At 40.8% G+C, this 15403-nt stretch overlaps 1 protein-coding gene across 4 annotated transcripts in view; it reads left to right on the top strand.

Moving 5' to 3' along the window:
* Positions 1-15403, top strand: part of NRG1 (neuregulin 1) — a 177632-nt gene that overhangs the window by 49670 nt on the left and 112559 nt on the right. For 2 of the 4 annotated variants that reach the window (XM_062018012.1, XM_062018009.1), the window contains exon 5: positions 1450-1500. The exons of the other annotated variants lie outside the window; for them this stretch is intronic. In XM_062018012.1, the coding sequence (XP_061873996.1) occupies positions 1450-1500 (51 nt within the window). The remainder of the gene's footprint in view (positions 1-1449; positions 1501-15403) is intronic. 4 annotated transcript variants of the gene reach the window in all.

Here is a 15403-nt window from a genome sequence, read left to right as displayed (position 1 = left end):
CGATGTGTTCAGTGGTTGCTTGTTGAGGTCTTCTCGTGGAGCTCTGAGTAGTTCTTTGTTACGTGATTGGAGAAGAGACCTGCTCAGTGCCAAACCCGGTCAGATACCCTTTTTCCCACTATTGTCACCCAGACCAGAATCCAGACCATGTCAGCTTTCTCTGCCACTACAGGAGTCTCCTCCTGACCAATACTGTCTGGGGTACTTTGTTTTTTTTTCCAATCCTTGCAGGTGCAAATAAGTTACTAGTGTGATGCTTCTTTAACTGAAGATAAGCTATTGTGAGAAGGTGGTGTTTAAATCACCAGTAGCTAGGTCTCTTGAAGTAACACTGCAGTCATTTTTTAGTGACAGAAGGGCTTACAGAGCAATCTTAGCTTTTTTACTCTGTCTAAAAACTGACTCTGTTGGGAGCTAGATTCGTATTTTTTGCCTGGCATTACATGTTAAGTATTTCACTACAGAGCATGCAGGATGCCTGTCCTGCTCCCTAGGATCTCCATGCTGACTTCCTTCATTTCTCTCCACTGTGGCATGTCACATTGCCACCTTAGACAAAGTGCTCTTTCTATAAACTCTTCCTTTCAGCTGATAGTACTCCTCAAGCACATTCTTTATTTCTTTCCTCACCTGCAAGGCTGTATGTTTTGCTGGACTCTAAGACATGAAGCCACACAAATGCATGACTATGGTTTGTGGCATGGTTTGAGTTCTTATAGTTCAGGAGATTCAGCTCTAGCTTCATGCTAGCATGCTTCTTCCATTAAGTTTTCTGAGTGCTTCCTTTGTGCCGTTTGTGTTGAGGTCCATTTCCTTCAGCTGTTCTACAAGATTATTTGTTATTTTCAAAATGCTGCTTCTTTTTCCCTTCCTTGTAACCACTTTGGGGCTGGTGCTGTGTTTCATTTTTATTTGAAATATGTCATGCTCTCCTTTCTAGCTATGGCTCTCTGCAGAGGCAGTAGCACTCATGAACTATCCTCTCTTTCAAGACACAGAGGACCTTAGCCATAGTTGTGATAGACTCAGAGGCGTGACTGTTTATTTAGAGTTCCATGAGAAGAGAGATTAAGAGGCTAGTGTTTCCTGGATCAGCATGTCGAGCTCCAAGACCCACTTTCCTCTGATGCTGTCACAAACAGCTGAAAGCTCTGCTCTCTTTGACAGGTTTCCTGGCCTTCCCTCCCAGGACTATTGAGCATTTTTGCTGTAATTCATTATTCACAGCATGCCTAGGACATGCTGTACTGACTTTGAAGTTCTTCACCTTTCTAACCATCTCTTCTTTTTCTCTGCTTTAGTAGGTTTCTGGTTACTGGAAAAAAAAATAAGAAGAAAAATTTTAAAAATAGAAAGCTTTACTGGGAAAAGATGTTCAAGCTCCTCCAATATAACAACATATCTGTGCCTGTATTCTTACAACGTTATTGTTACTTCTGTGTGTTGCAGAACCCATGCTTAGGATACAAGCTTCAACAGAAGGAACAAAAACTTCCTCCTGTAAGTATATACAAATTATTGCTGGCAAGACCCTCAGGTGCATTTCTCACTCCTGACTCAAAAAAAAAAAAAAAAAAAAAAAGCATTTCTAAATGCATCTACATCTACAACAATGGATCAGGAGTGATGGGGTAGGGTTCCTGCAAAGCAGACACAGTTGTTGTTTTACATTTAACTCTCAGAGGCGTCCTTTGCAGATTAAGAGCTGAACACCCTCCTTCAGGAAAGTCAAAGCACATCTTTGAGCAGGGCAAAGGAGGAGGAAACTGCTCCAATGTTTCTGACCTGGAATTTTCTTCCCTGCCCACATACAGGAAATGTATGGCTTCAAACACTGGTGCCTCCACCTCTGCGTGTACCTCCAGAGCCCATGGCCCTAGGGTAGCTGGAACATCCTCAGGTCCAGGAATCCCCAGCTGCAGGGTATTTAGGGTATTTCTCTTCATCCTCATTCCAGACGGTGCATTTTAGAGCTCCTTGGGCTCTTTCTCCCAAGCCCCATTGCCCTTGGGAAAAGGTTAAGAAAGGTGAGGACATATTTTTGTGTGTCTTCCCTCCTCTGGAACAGAGAACCAGAAAAGGTTCCCCTTCCTGGGGAAAAGAAGTTGTCTCTGTGCTCATCTCAGGAGTACAATGGGAGCTGCAGGGTTGCCAGTGAGGAATGTGACTCATCTGCTGTATATAGGCTTTACAAGTCAGTAAAAGAGTGCTTTACAGTCATAATTGTGTGCATTTTCACCCTTGAGAACCATTGGGTAGACCTATATCCACCACCTACACAGCCTGGTTTTTAGCAGTCTGGAAGTAGACTTCATACTACCAAAGTGGGCAGAGTTTTGGAAGGCAGGATGTTGAACTTCTGAAGCAGTAAGTATTGCCAGCTGCCAGAATTGACATGGCAGATGAGATAGACCCACAGTCCAATCTACCCAGCTCCAATTTGACTGTAAACATGGTGCGTGCTCTGTAGCAAACTACATGTAGGTGCCTTTAACTCACATCTAATAGCTTCTTTGACAGCACAAGGGGGAACGATTGAAGACAAATCTCTCGACACAGCAATCTGAACATTTTGTCACAATCTATATGAGATATATAAGATTTATTTTTGTAAATTCTTGTCTCAGATATTAGACTGTTTACTGTTTTAAGTGTGTGTTGAAGGAATTTTGGAAATCTGATAGGCTATTTAAAAAGACTAAAAAGCTTTGTGCAAACAAGGTGAGAAGAGTTAGTGGTTTTGGTCTTTTTCCTTTGATGCATAGCAGCAGGGTAGGCAGGAATAATTCCTGAAGCCATATAAAACAGACATTTCTTTCTATTCTCTTGCACTGATGTAAATTTGGAGCCTAGTCACTATTCAAGTCACTAAAAAGAGTAATGGAGAAGACAGAGCAATATTGGATATTGCTGCCTATGCTGTGTAGGAAAGGTACTATAAAGCAAGAGGGAGACGATGTTTATTGCTAACAGATGTGAATCTCTACTCACAGTACATGATACAGATGGGGGAACTGAGTCCATATACTTATTCTGAAGTTGCTTTAGGCTTTTCTTTTCCAAATTTCAGTGGGACATGTCCATTTCACACTTGTCACTGTCAATCTTGTAACAGCTACAGGAGATAAAATAAACTGTTCCTTTCCACTTCTCAGACAATAGCAGATGTTTTAGAGAACATGCCAGCACTGTCAGTGTTGGCCAGACACTGGGAAAGACCTGAGAACAGCAGAGTGATTTAGTAGGCTCTCTCCCCTGGGCTTTCACAAGTAAACAGACGTGTCATGCTTTTCTTTTTTGGAGTGACAGACAAATATTCAGTTTAAAGTTTAAAAAAATCCCTCAAGTATGTAAGACACTCCACAACAGACATCCTAATGAATGTTCCTCTACCCTTTTATGTACCTACACTCCTCAAAATCCGGCCAATTTTGAGAGTGTGAGCCTCCATTCTTAAGGAAAGGCAAAAGGAAAGACTGTGATGTATTCCCAGTGATCAAGTCAGCTTGGGGGGAGGTCAGTAATCCAAGGGAGGAAGAAGAAATTAATGCTTTTCTGTCCTTTTTCATAGTGAGAGACTCTGTGGCACTTATTGCTAATGATGCCCCTGGCAGGTAGAAATGTTTTGCACCTTCTTTTCCACACCAGCCCTGAAATTGTTCCATATATATTTATTTTGTACTGTGTAAGTTACAACTTTCATTTTCCTTGTTGTTGGAGCTTTCTGTGATAAAACTTTTCCTGGTCAATGAAATGAACAAACCAACAGCAATTGGAGCTCTGCATGCTTTCACTACCAAGGATGGTAGAGACCATTCTTAAGCATGTCAGAACAATCTGGAGATGGAAGATGTTTTTCCTCCTCTGTTTCCAGGATTGCAGTGCTTTGAAACAAGTGCCTAATGACCCTGTGACTTTCCTCTGCTTAGCAGTTGCAGCGATAAAAGTAAATCTGAGGCTTTGTCCTAGTGCCTTGGTTTTATGGGTTCAGTAAGCTACATATTCAATACTAGAGTAAGAAAATATGATTGTCTTTTTACTCTTCTGGGACTTGTTAAAGGAATCTTGGCTTATCATCCTGATAGGTGAAAACAGCATACATAAGGCAATTTTCTCTTTCTTTTGAAAACAGTGATCCCACAATTTGCATTCCTGTTTGTAAGTTACAAGATACATGGCAAGAAGTTCAAAAGCAATCAAGTTTCCTAGGTTAAAATCATCAACACTATACACAGTCTTCTGGTGAAGGTATTCCGCAGGAACATTTGTCAGGTATTCCACAGGAAGGTTTGTGTGGTGCAAGAGGGGAGAAGGTGGAATACAGGCTCTTTTCAATGGCCACAGCTCCTGTTGCATGGGAACCATCTACAGCAAATTACAGGTGTGCAGACTAGGAGTGTTGTGGCATTTTAGCTTACTGTTTCTATGGTCATCAACAGTTTGGAAAACAGTGCTATTGAGAGCTAAACTAAACTGAGCATTTGTAGAGGTAAGAAATAAAGATAAGTTGGACAGATACAGAGCCTGTGAGAGTATATTTCAGACTTCATCATAAACTGGAACATTTGCTTAATTCTACCTTGCAGGCTTCTTAAAACCTGCACAGAAATTTCAAAAAGACACATTAGTTGGAAAAGAAATGTCAGTTAGGACTACTCATCTCTCTGGAGTATTAACTTGCAAGCTCCAAGGCTGGCACAGCAAGGCACCTTCGTGACACTTCATCTTCTCATGGTACAATAACAGATTCCAACCTACGACATATTAAATGTAGTGCAGTTACAGCATGTGGGAAGGAGGCATGCAAAGACTTTGTGCCTGTCACATTTATTCAAGTGCTCTAATTAAAATGTTCTATGCTGACCAGTAAAACCTTGCATGACATGGTCACTGGTTTATAACAAGAATGTTTTTGCATATACCAGGCAAGAAAGTTAGATTTCTTGATTTTATTTTTTTAATAATAGCCATGTACAGATACTTATAGGAGTATGCTTGTCTTTGATATCTTTGGACAAAACTTGTGGAATCAAGGAAAGGCAGGTGAAGAGTGAAACTCCACTCTGTGGTCTTTACTACTTTCTGAGGTCCATATGAATTGCAGTTCTTTTAAGACACTTGGTAACCAGGTATCTTGCAGTGTAGTGGAATATAGTACATATGGAGTTTCTGCATTCAGTTTACTGTGTTTTGGTTATATTGATTTAATTCTGAGTTTGACAGATGTTAATTTCTCATTTTCAATCCACAACTGAGAGACAGAGATGACAGTATGATGGACATTGCTACAGCACAATGTAAGGATCAGAAAAAATCAGGAGACAAGTGTTTAACTTCTTTCATCCCAAAGAGACTCCACTGTTTTACTGGTTGCAGCTCAGTGACTCCTGAAATGCAGCAATCCTTGGGTGAAAGAGCAGAATTGTTTTGGGAGAGTCTGGTAACTCCCGGCACAGTCACCCGGGGCACAATGAAAGGAGAATACTGTAACCAGTTGAGAAAGCTGTAGGAATTCAGGTGGTGAAGGCAAATACTTAGGTTGCAGTTTCACTAGCACAGCAGGACTTACAGCTCCTTCTCTTGTAGTAAGTAAGTTCATTTGACATCTTCAACTGTCAGCATTTAACTCCTCTGTTCCACAGACTAAAAGGCTGCTTCTCCAAGAAAGCCATGTGCTTGATGCTTTGATGGGACAATGGGTGAGAGGAAAACACCATACTACCTCATGCATTTTGCTTTATTATATCAGTGATTTTCTCTCTGGAGAAAACCTTTGCTTCATTCTAAGGACACAGTAAGCAAGCAACAGTAGAGTCAGATAACTCATTCTTCTTTCACCTAAAAGGACTTCAAGCATCCTGGTTAGTGAAATCCTACTGAAAGAGCAGAGATGAAGACATGTGTTAATCCCTTCTTAAAACTTGGCACAGTATGAAGCATCTTCAAGTTTCTTTCTCCACAGTAGACACTGATCACAGTGGACAGTGCAGTGGTAATCTCAGTACCCTTATGATTTGATCTGGCATGACAAATCCTCTTTCCTGTGTCTAAATTTCAGATAGGGCAAACTCATGTGAATAGATAACACTTCCCAGAGACAGGGCTTTCAGTCTTTTGCATGATTCCCAGTCTAAGACTGATGTGACATCAAATGTCTGCTTCCAAACCACTTAATCTTGCATTCTGTAGTAGTTGCAGTCTTGATCTGAGGAACTGAGGAACTGAGCCGGGTTTTAGACAACTCCACTGAAAAGGCAGTACATATCAAACTTCTCAAGTAACACCACTAATATAGAGTCTGTTCTTTTCTGTGCTGAGGTTTCTTGGTTGTGGGTTTTTTTTTTTTCCTTCAAGGAGGTCAGAGATATAAAAAGCAACAATAGGTATATGTAGTACTAAAATTGGAAGAAGCTGACATAACAGTTAGGAAGGAGTAAGTTCAACAGTTTAGCTTAAATACAGCTGCCAGAATGGAAGAGTTTTAAGAACATTGGCTTTAGCTATCTATGTGTTTGTACAGGTAAGAATAAATCTGTAAGGCTTGCACTTGCTTCAGCATTTGGATATGATGAGGCAATAGTGGTTTATGTATAAATAGACAGACATACATAAGTTTATAAAGTATATACATGTAAATGTGAAGGAAATTATTTGGATCTTTTTATTTCACGCTGTGCTTTCCTGAGGTCATGGACCATGAAAAGCGCTGCTACACATGTGGCAGTCAACTCTGCTGGCATGTAAGTTACAAAAGCTACTTCAGATGTTTCTGATGCTTGTAATATTTCTGAAATAATTTTACAGGCCCACCTCCCATTTGTTTAAACATGTGTATCATCTCCTTCTCTCCAGGATCCTAACAGAAACTCTTCCCATTATTCAGCAAAAAGGATTGGTACTTAAGTTTTTTTACAATCTCAGTGTATCCTCATTGACAGAGTGGGGGACACCCTCACAACAGAGCGGCTGGCCAAAAGCCACATTGTTAATTGCTGCCATAGCTGGGTCTCAGATATAGAAGACTGTGCACTCCATCCCTAGCTTTTCCCAACATCTCTGAGTCTGTTGGGACCTCTGTTGCTGAGACTCCATAACTCAAATGGGAATTTGGCTTCAGGGGGTTTCTGATAAGGCTTGCTTTCTCTGAGGGTCTTCCAGAGGATCTAATCATGACAAAACTTATCCTAAAATACCATTAGTTTATGCCTTTCTCACGTTCTACCAACTATGCTGTAGCAATATGTACTATGTGCCCACCTGAGACCAGAATCAGCAGCATCTTTCTCATTTGTTCAATGTGAGCTTGTAGCACAGGGATGTGTTGGTGGTCTGACTTGAGTGTTTTAATTGCCTGTGTCTTCCACTGGAACAAGTTCCTAGTGCTGTCACTGTGTTAAAAACAGTTGCTGAAGAACTGTTCCCTATTCCCTGCTGGCTATACCCTTTCATGGTAGCAATTATGAACTTTCCTTTTCTGGTTTTGAAGGGCAAGTTTCTATTGGTTTAGCTTTGATGGGAAAGGTCTAAAAAGAGGAAAGCCCCAAAGGGAATCCGAGTTTCCAAATTTTAATTATCCTAGCATTCCTGGACGCTTGCTGGGCTCCCTTTGACAGAGAGACACAGAGAGCTGGCTTTCTTAGATGGTGTGTTCTGAGCTTTCTACTCCATGTTCTCCCAGGGGGAGGTCTTAGGCTTCATCAGCTGTAAACAGAGACATTCTGTGGCATGGCAAGGACCTGGTCCACAAAAGATTGTTTCAAGTTCATGGTCTGGCAGTGGAAGTCTGTGACGGAGCAGAAACATGGAATGAATGAATTACAAAGAAGTCAAGAAACTGGGTCCAATATTTTGTTTTTATGCTGAGCTTCCAATTTGGGTGGTTCTGGTCAATCGAAAAAGGCAGATGTTTAGAGAGAAGGAACAAAGTTTCTCAGAGAGCAAAACAGGAAGAGAAGATAACCCTCTGAGTTAGCTGCCTGGTTTCCTAGGCTCTTTGGTTCCTTTGCAGGAATTCAGGGAGTCTCTACCACTTTAATAAGTGAAAGCACTTCAGCATTTAATTGAATCTATTTCTAGAATATGAGTGTGCAGGGTAACACAGCAGTAGATAAAATAGAAAGAGAAAAGTACACTATAATCAGAATAACTTGCAAAGTCTATGATTTTGAATACGTTTCTATTTGCGTAAGAATAACCCCTTGATTTTTCTACTTCTTAAAAAATGCAAACTGGATGACAGAAGTTATATTTCAAAAACTGTAGACAGAGCGCTGTATACCTAAATATGATCTTTTCATAAATGCACGTCTTTGAAAAGCCATCACTAAGTCTCTTCATTAGCTTCTCTACAAACACAGTCGCATGATATGGCTGAGACTCAATTTAGAGAAGCAGTTCCTACCTTGTAAATTAAATGCAATACTCTTCTTTCACATTCCTTTTCTGGCAATATTCTAACAGTGCAGTGGGAGCCAAGCTAAACTCTTGGGAAGAAATTACCATCCCATCCTTCACATCCACTTCTCTTCTAAATTGCCTTTTGGTAATCTCTCCTAGTTGGACGCAAAGTGTGAAAGTTGTATCTCCCGTGACTTTCACTACCAAAATGTTCCTGCAGATTCTTAATGGTTTCTGCTATTCTTGACATTCTTCCCCTGTACAGAGAGAAGCAATCACTGTAGTTAATGTAGCAATTAAAGAGAAGTCGTACAGTTCGTTCTTCTTTCTAGCTGTGCATCTTCCTAAATATTCAGTAGTAATCAGCTAGTCGGTTATTTTGAGCTGCATACACAATAGCCTGGAAATACATGGCAAGGATCACAAAACACTCACTCTGTTTTTTGAAAAGAAAGCTATGCCCCTGGAGCAATTGTTCTTTATGAATCGTATCTGATGAATGTCAGTATTTTCTTTCAGTGAGTATATACATACATAAAGGCTCTTGCATTTCTTCACGAGATTTTCTTCTCCTATTCTGCCTATTCTTCATGCTAGTCACTTCAACTTTGTTATGGTTATACAGAGCTCAAAGGCTTTATTAGTAGTTTATATTAATCACAGTATCCAGCTGTCTGAGATCTTTTGGCAAAATAATTCCCATTTTTCCCATTCACATGGATCTACTCTTTACAAGGGAGAAACTTTTCACAGCCCTCCAATTTCCAAACCACATCAATCATATTGCAAACTAAAATATCATGGTGCATTTCTAATTTATGATCAATGATCATAAAGGCCAAACCTAGGGTGTGAGTAAGGCCAAGGAGTGAGCTGGAGTGCTAAAGCAGCATTTGCCCATTTCATCATTAACATGCTTTCTTGTGTCATTCTGGCTCATGTGAACTACTGCTTTTCAAAACAACTAAGCACAAAATGAAGGATTAAGTGCATTGAGACTTTTCATTGGAGGCAGTATGAGTACCACCCTACCAGCTTGGCTCTCTTTTCCTACGTAATCCTCCTATATCATGTCCTAATAGACACTGCAGCCCCCAAACGCTCTGAGATGTCTTTGTACCATACCAGAGGGAGTTAATCCTAAAGCCATATACATGCCATAAAAACACTGACTGGGTAGGCTAAGACACAGCCTTCCCTCAATTTAGACACAAGGGACTGCAAAAAGCACACACATTAATCCTTTTTAACAAAGGGCAAAGTGATATGTTACATAGATGTAGCCCAGCCATGACAGTTGTTCTTGGACCGAGAACATGATCTGTGATCTTTGCTACTGAGCATATCTGAGCAATCAGGCCGCCTATCTCACCTCAGCCTTCCCAACCACGGCATATTGGCAGCAGCTGGTGTCACACTGCAGTGTTCCCGAGTTTAGCAACCACAGCCACTGCTCTTGAACAGAGAGATGAGACAACACCTACTACACTCCAGTGCCAAAAGAGGAGACAACTGTTTTCCAGACCTGAGCATTGAGTTTGTTTGTTTGTTCACTTGTTTCTGTTTTGTTAGTTCAGCACAGAGAAGCTCCTTGCTCCAGAGATATAAATATTCAGAATTGATGTTTAATCAGGAAGGATTTGACTGGGCACATTTTTGCAGGCTGAAGCTTTTACAAATACAATGTGCCAGTGAGCTTATCATAAAGTTTAGCACTTCTGCATGAGCTGGTAACATGTATAAATTCAAAAGTTAATACAGTTGTTATTTTTCTGAGTTTTGTAAAGTGGAATCTGAACTTTTCTACTGATTTTTGTTTTGTAATCTTCACAATGACTGAGAACATGAGTAAGACAATCAAGATCATCTTTCAAAAATGCCAGCAGGTTGTCTGAGGAGTATTATTGTCATGGTTGGGAGTTTTTTTATAAGCCATGCTCCAGGGAAGAAATATGAGGGCATTTTTCCAGTAACATCCATTTTGCAGGCAGACATCTAGCTGTGAAAGCCACAGCTACCTACATGGTAGAATGCGACCCATTATATCTACTGCTGCCAGTTGTGGCATAAATTGTTAGTGCCAGAAGTTTTTTCTAGTCTTCTCAAATTAGAAGTGAGTTAACCACATGTGATTCTTCTGTTTGTTTGAAATGACTGCATTTTTATATGTAGTAACTGAGGATGTTTTTTTTCAATTATATGCTTTCAAGCACTGGTGTTCAGTGCATTAGTTCAACAGTTTAGTTATTGTTCTGAGGGAACAGTGGATTTAAATGTCTGATACTTTTTCCTGATTAAATGCCACCCCCAGCACCCCCCACCTCCCCAACCCTCCACTTTTTTCCTTTCTAAGAAAGTCCAAAACTGGCATTGACTGTTTTGAATTCCTTAACATTTTATGTTATTTGAAGCAGTGCAAACACAGAGTGATTCCACTGACTCTACAGGACACACAATAAAATAGGATTGAAGTCTAATCTTGCACTATACTTTTTTATTGTTAGTATGACTTTTATTATTTCCCTGGAATGACACTTTCCTTCCATTTCCCGCTGGGGAAGTCTTTGCCTTAAAACAAGCTGCAGGCTATGCATAGTTCTTGACTATTTTAATGATCTACACAAAACTCATTAGCTGCCACAATGGCAACTAATATTTGAGACAGTTGTCTCAGAGTCTTTGAGAGGGCAGAAGAGTCTTAAAAACTAATTTTGCAGGAATGATGAATTGCCTTGAGCAGCAATGCAGCTGATTCAAATAGTCTGATGTCTGTCATGATGCAGAACTGTTGTTTAAGTTCTCTGGTATAACAATCTCTGAATCAGATGCTGTCCTGGGTTACTAGGCATTCCACATCTCCAAAAGAGGTGTTTGTAACTCCTTTATATATTTGTCACTTTGGAGGGAAGCAGAGGTTAAGGAAGGTTCAGGGAAGGAACACTGTGAATATGGATTCTTTATCTTTTCTGTTAGAATAGTAGTTGTGCTAAAGTAGCTGTATTCTCTAAGAGCAGTGGATCAATGCCAAGCTCCATGGGAGGTAACACAAGTCTGAAATCCTCTCCATGTCACATTTGGGCCATGCATTGGTGAAATACCTTCATTGAGGCAGGGGAGAGAAAATTACACATGGCTTAGGGACTGTCTACCTTACCCTATCCAGTTGCATGTTTCTGTCACGTGCAGAGGATTGTTGGTGTCTTCCTCACAATGTCTGTATCTTGCATCAGATATATATGTAAGTGATGTCTCATGTTGGTAGCAATACTGTGAGCAAATTACACTTTAGAGGGCAGGAGCTAAATGCCAGCACCTTACTAATTCTTCCAGCCAAATAGTCACCTGGAAACCTAATGTACTGTCATACTTACTTCTTGAGTTACATGTAGAAAATACACAGTAAAACTCCAGATAATTGGATGTGGGTTGCATTTGCAATTATTTGTTCAGTGAATAATATGCATGCATGAGAGACCTAATATCCACTCCAGCAAGAGAGCATAGTTAGAGGCAGGCTGAGCAAATGGAGCTTTTCAATTTAAATGTGCAAATGAATTTTATACACACACTGGCACTATTAGCAGATGGCCAGTGAGGAAGAGTTGGGTACAGAGGAGGGATTCTTTTCTTTTAATTCTGTAAGAATCTGTTCCTCTGGATGATGTTATGAGATTGACATTCACAACAACCCAAAATGTATGAAATACCGGATAGAGAATTTTCTCTGGATGGAGAAAAAAAAAAAAAACACCAGAAAGAATGAGCTAAATATACTGACTATTAACAAATTTGCAGAACACAATGTCGAGTGGGTAGTTCTAGTAGAAACACATTAGCAATAGTTAGTGAACTGGCACAAGATTACTGAAAGCTTTGAAACTTCTTTAAGGAAAAAAATATTTGAAAAGCTGTGCATAAGCTAACTCTTTAGAATGGAAGGCAAGCAGAGAGTAGGTCATCACTTGTTTAGTCTTGCTACTCTCAAATTTGTCTGCTGTATCCTACTGTTAAAGGGATGGTGGAGCTCAGGAAAGGCAGAATAGAGATGGAAGACTCTGTGGCATTTCTGCTGAGGCTTTATCTCAACCAGATCTCATTGCTGTTTTCTTCAACACTGCCGTACTCTTGGCATCTCCCCTTTCATTATCACAGGAATTTGTCTGCATGACAAAGTACATTGCACCATTTATAAGAAACACTGACTAATAAAGAGTCCAGTGAGCTTTTAAGGAGCTCTGCACACTTTTTTCATCTCTGAGGGCTCTTTCTTCCTCAGTCCTAGTCATGATTGTGTCTTGGCCTTCAGTAGCTCTGCAGAAAAAATTCGTTCCAATTAATTCTCAGCCCAGTTTCTGCGCATAATGCCACCTGTCAAAACTGAAATATCACCCACCGGCTCTTGGACAAGAGTCCCAGATGTCAGCCAATCAAACTACCCGCGTGTGAAGCAGTCATACTGCTCTACCTCCTCTACCTGGTAGGGAAGGAAGGGAAGCAGACCTTCTGTAAAACAGCATTTGCTGCAGGGCAGAATTTTTGCTGCCAGCCTGTGCTCACAGTCGAAAGCGGATGCAGACCAGCCAGAGACATGGAACAGTAGGCAGGCTGTCCAGCCCCAGAGCCCATCAAGCCCTGGGTCCTGTCTCAGGCAGCAGGAAGGAATTGGTGCCTTGGGGACTGGTGGGGTTAAAACACAGTAGAAAGATGATGCCTCTGCTAAATGAGTTTCCTCCTAAGCTACGACCATGAGAGGTAACTCAACCTTTCTGAATCCTATTTTTCCTCTCGTTAGATCTGAGGGGAGTCTTTTCTCTTTTGTAATCTTGTTTGGTTGCTGGCTCCAGCTTCCTCCCACTCTCCTGTAGCAATGACCACCTCATTATGCCTTGGATCAAGTTCCTCTTCATGAGGCCACTGGTGCCCTGTGACTTCAGAAAGGAGCTTCTCCCACCTTATAGATTCAGAGCAGTCAGGGATGACATAATTAAACCCTAAGCCACTAACTGGAGTCTAATCTTTTGGTCTGCTGCCTCACCTCACCTCTTATCTATGTTGACTAGAAACAATTACAGCAGCAATCCACATAATCAAATATTGTAGTTGGAGTCACATACCTTGAATTGTATTGTACATGATGGATGTGGGAATACAAAGCACCAGAATACGTCAGGCCTTTACTGATTACTGTCTCTAGCTGTTGGGCAAGGCCCAAACAGTCTTCATGGAAAACTCTGGACTTGTTGTATTACCTAGAAAATGTCATCCTTTCCCCCTGTGTGATTAATGATTGTCTTATACACTAAAGCATGAGGTATATTAGCCCTTGTGTGAGACGTATTTGGGTTTAGTAGTGCAGCAGGGGAATGCATGTTCCTATTTTGCATGCAACTACCAAATTATTTCTCAAAATTTCCTGAAGAACTTGACCTGAAGAAGGCCTAGGTAAATAAGTGTTTCTCAGCAGGTAAGATTTTTTTTTTCCCTACATGGAAAAAAGAAATGTGGTTTTTCCCCATAGTGGAAAATTTAACCACAAAGGGCTATAAATCACCTGGCAGGCTGTAGAGGCATAACTTGGCCTGCCTCTCACAGCCTGTGGAGGTCCCTCTCTTATCTCAGAAGGTGGAAGGAAACATCCTGACAGAAGGCACTCTCTTCCCTACACTGGGGATGAAAGATCATAAACTGGGAGACTTCAAGGGTCATTTTGCAGCTCACATCAGGTGCTGAAAAGGATGCACATGTTAGTCTTTTCCAGACTTCTAACTGACATTAAGACTGGCCACAGTTTGACCTGATTATGGTTTATTTGTCCCAGGGCAGATACAACTAATGTGTATCACCCACAGTTAATATGTGGGTGAACATACAAGGAAAACAATGTCTTCAGTAGGGAGGCAGCACAAGGCTTCTGTCATTGACACTCGCCTTTGCCCTGTCATTTCACCCACTGTGATTAGAAATTCATCAAATATGTCTGGAGAATTTGCATGCTTAGCCTGCTCTGGAAAGAAGGGATTGTCTAGCTGTGAAAGGAGATTATGCAGCAATTTCCTCCTCAGCACAACAAGGCAATGAATCTGACTCTTTATTATAGAGGAAGGATGAGTAAGAATGGTTGCATTTCCTGTGCAGCAAGACAACATGAGCCGCACTTCAGGTTCCTATGGGAATTCCCATGATCATGTCAATTTCAGACACAGTGCGTAATGTTACTATGAGAAAATGTAGATTTTTAAACAGGAATGCTTGTGGGGAAGGGTAAAGGGATCAATTCTTTGAATGCTGTGTTTGATCTCATCTAGAAAGACAGCTATACTGAAGATAGGCTTAAAGTTAGTTGCTTGGCTTTTGTAACTCATGCATTCATTACTGATAGGAGCAATGTATTTCTGAGATGACCATAGTTTTAAACAGATATTCTCACATTCTCTTATCACTCGTGAAAATATTTCACTGGGTTTTCATCATGTGAGAGGCTGTGAAGAAATCATGCTTGTATTTGCTAAATACATGGAGAGGTCCCACACAGCATCTGCATCTCTCCTATATTTTTACACTCCTACTCAGGGTGAACATGATGCAGTGCTCCATTTGTTTTCCAGAGTTGCTAACAGGTATGCAATCCTGCTTATAGTTTTCTAAGGCTTTTACTCGAGGGAGGTTGTACATTTGCAGGTGCAGGAATGTGTCACAGGGACAACAATGACAAAGACACATTCTTGCAGACTCAAAAAATACAGGCAATCCAGCAATTGAATGGTAGCAAAACAGTGATCAAAGGAAATATTTCCCAAGTGACCTTGAGCACATCTCTTAGGACTAATATGAATGTGGATTGCAGGCTGGGAATCCCAGACCAACACTTAGTTCTTGAGAAAACAACTCATGAACCCTGAACTGCATATGCAGACACCCCAGTGAATGCCCAGAGAGCCTTTAAATGCCTCAAAACTAAACATAATTCCTACAAGGAACGGTCCAAACAAGAAGCTGTTCTCCTGTG

This window comes from Colius striatus, chromosome Z, assembly GCF_028858725.1.
Source record: "Colius striatus isolate bColStr4 chromosome Z, bColStr4.1.hap1, whole genome shotgun sequence".
NCBI lineage: Eukaryota > Metazoa > Chordata > Aves > Coliiformes > Coliidae > Colius > Colius striatus.
Note: the sequence above shows the minus strand (reverse complement) of the source record. Positions and strands in the feature narration are given on the sequence as shown.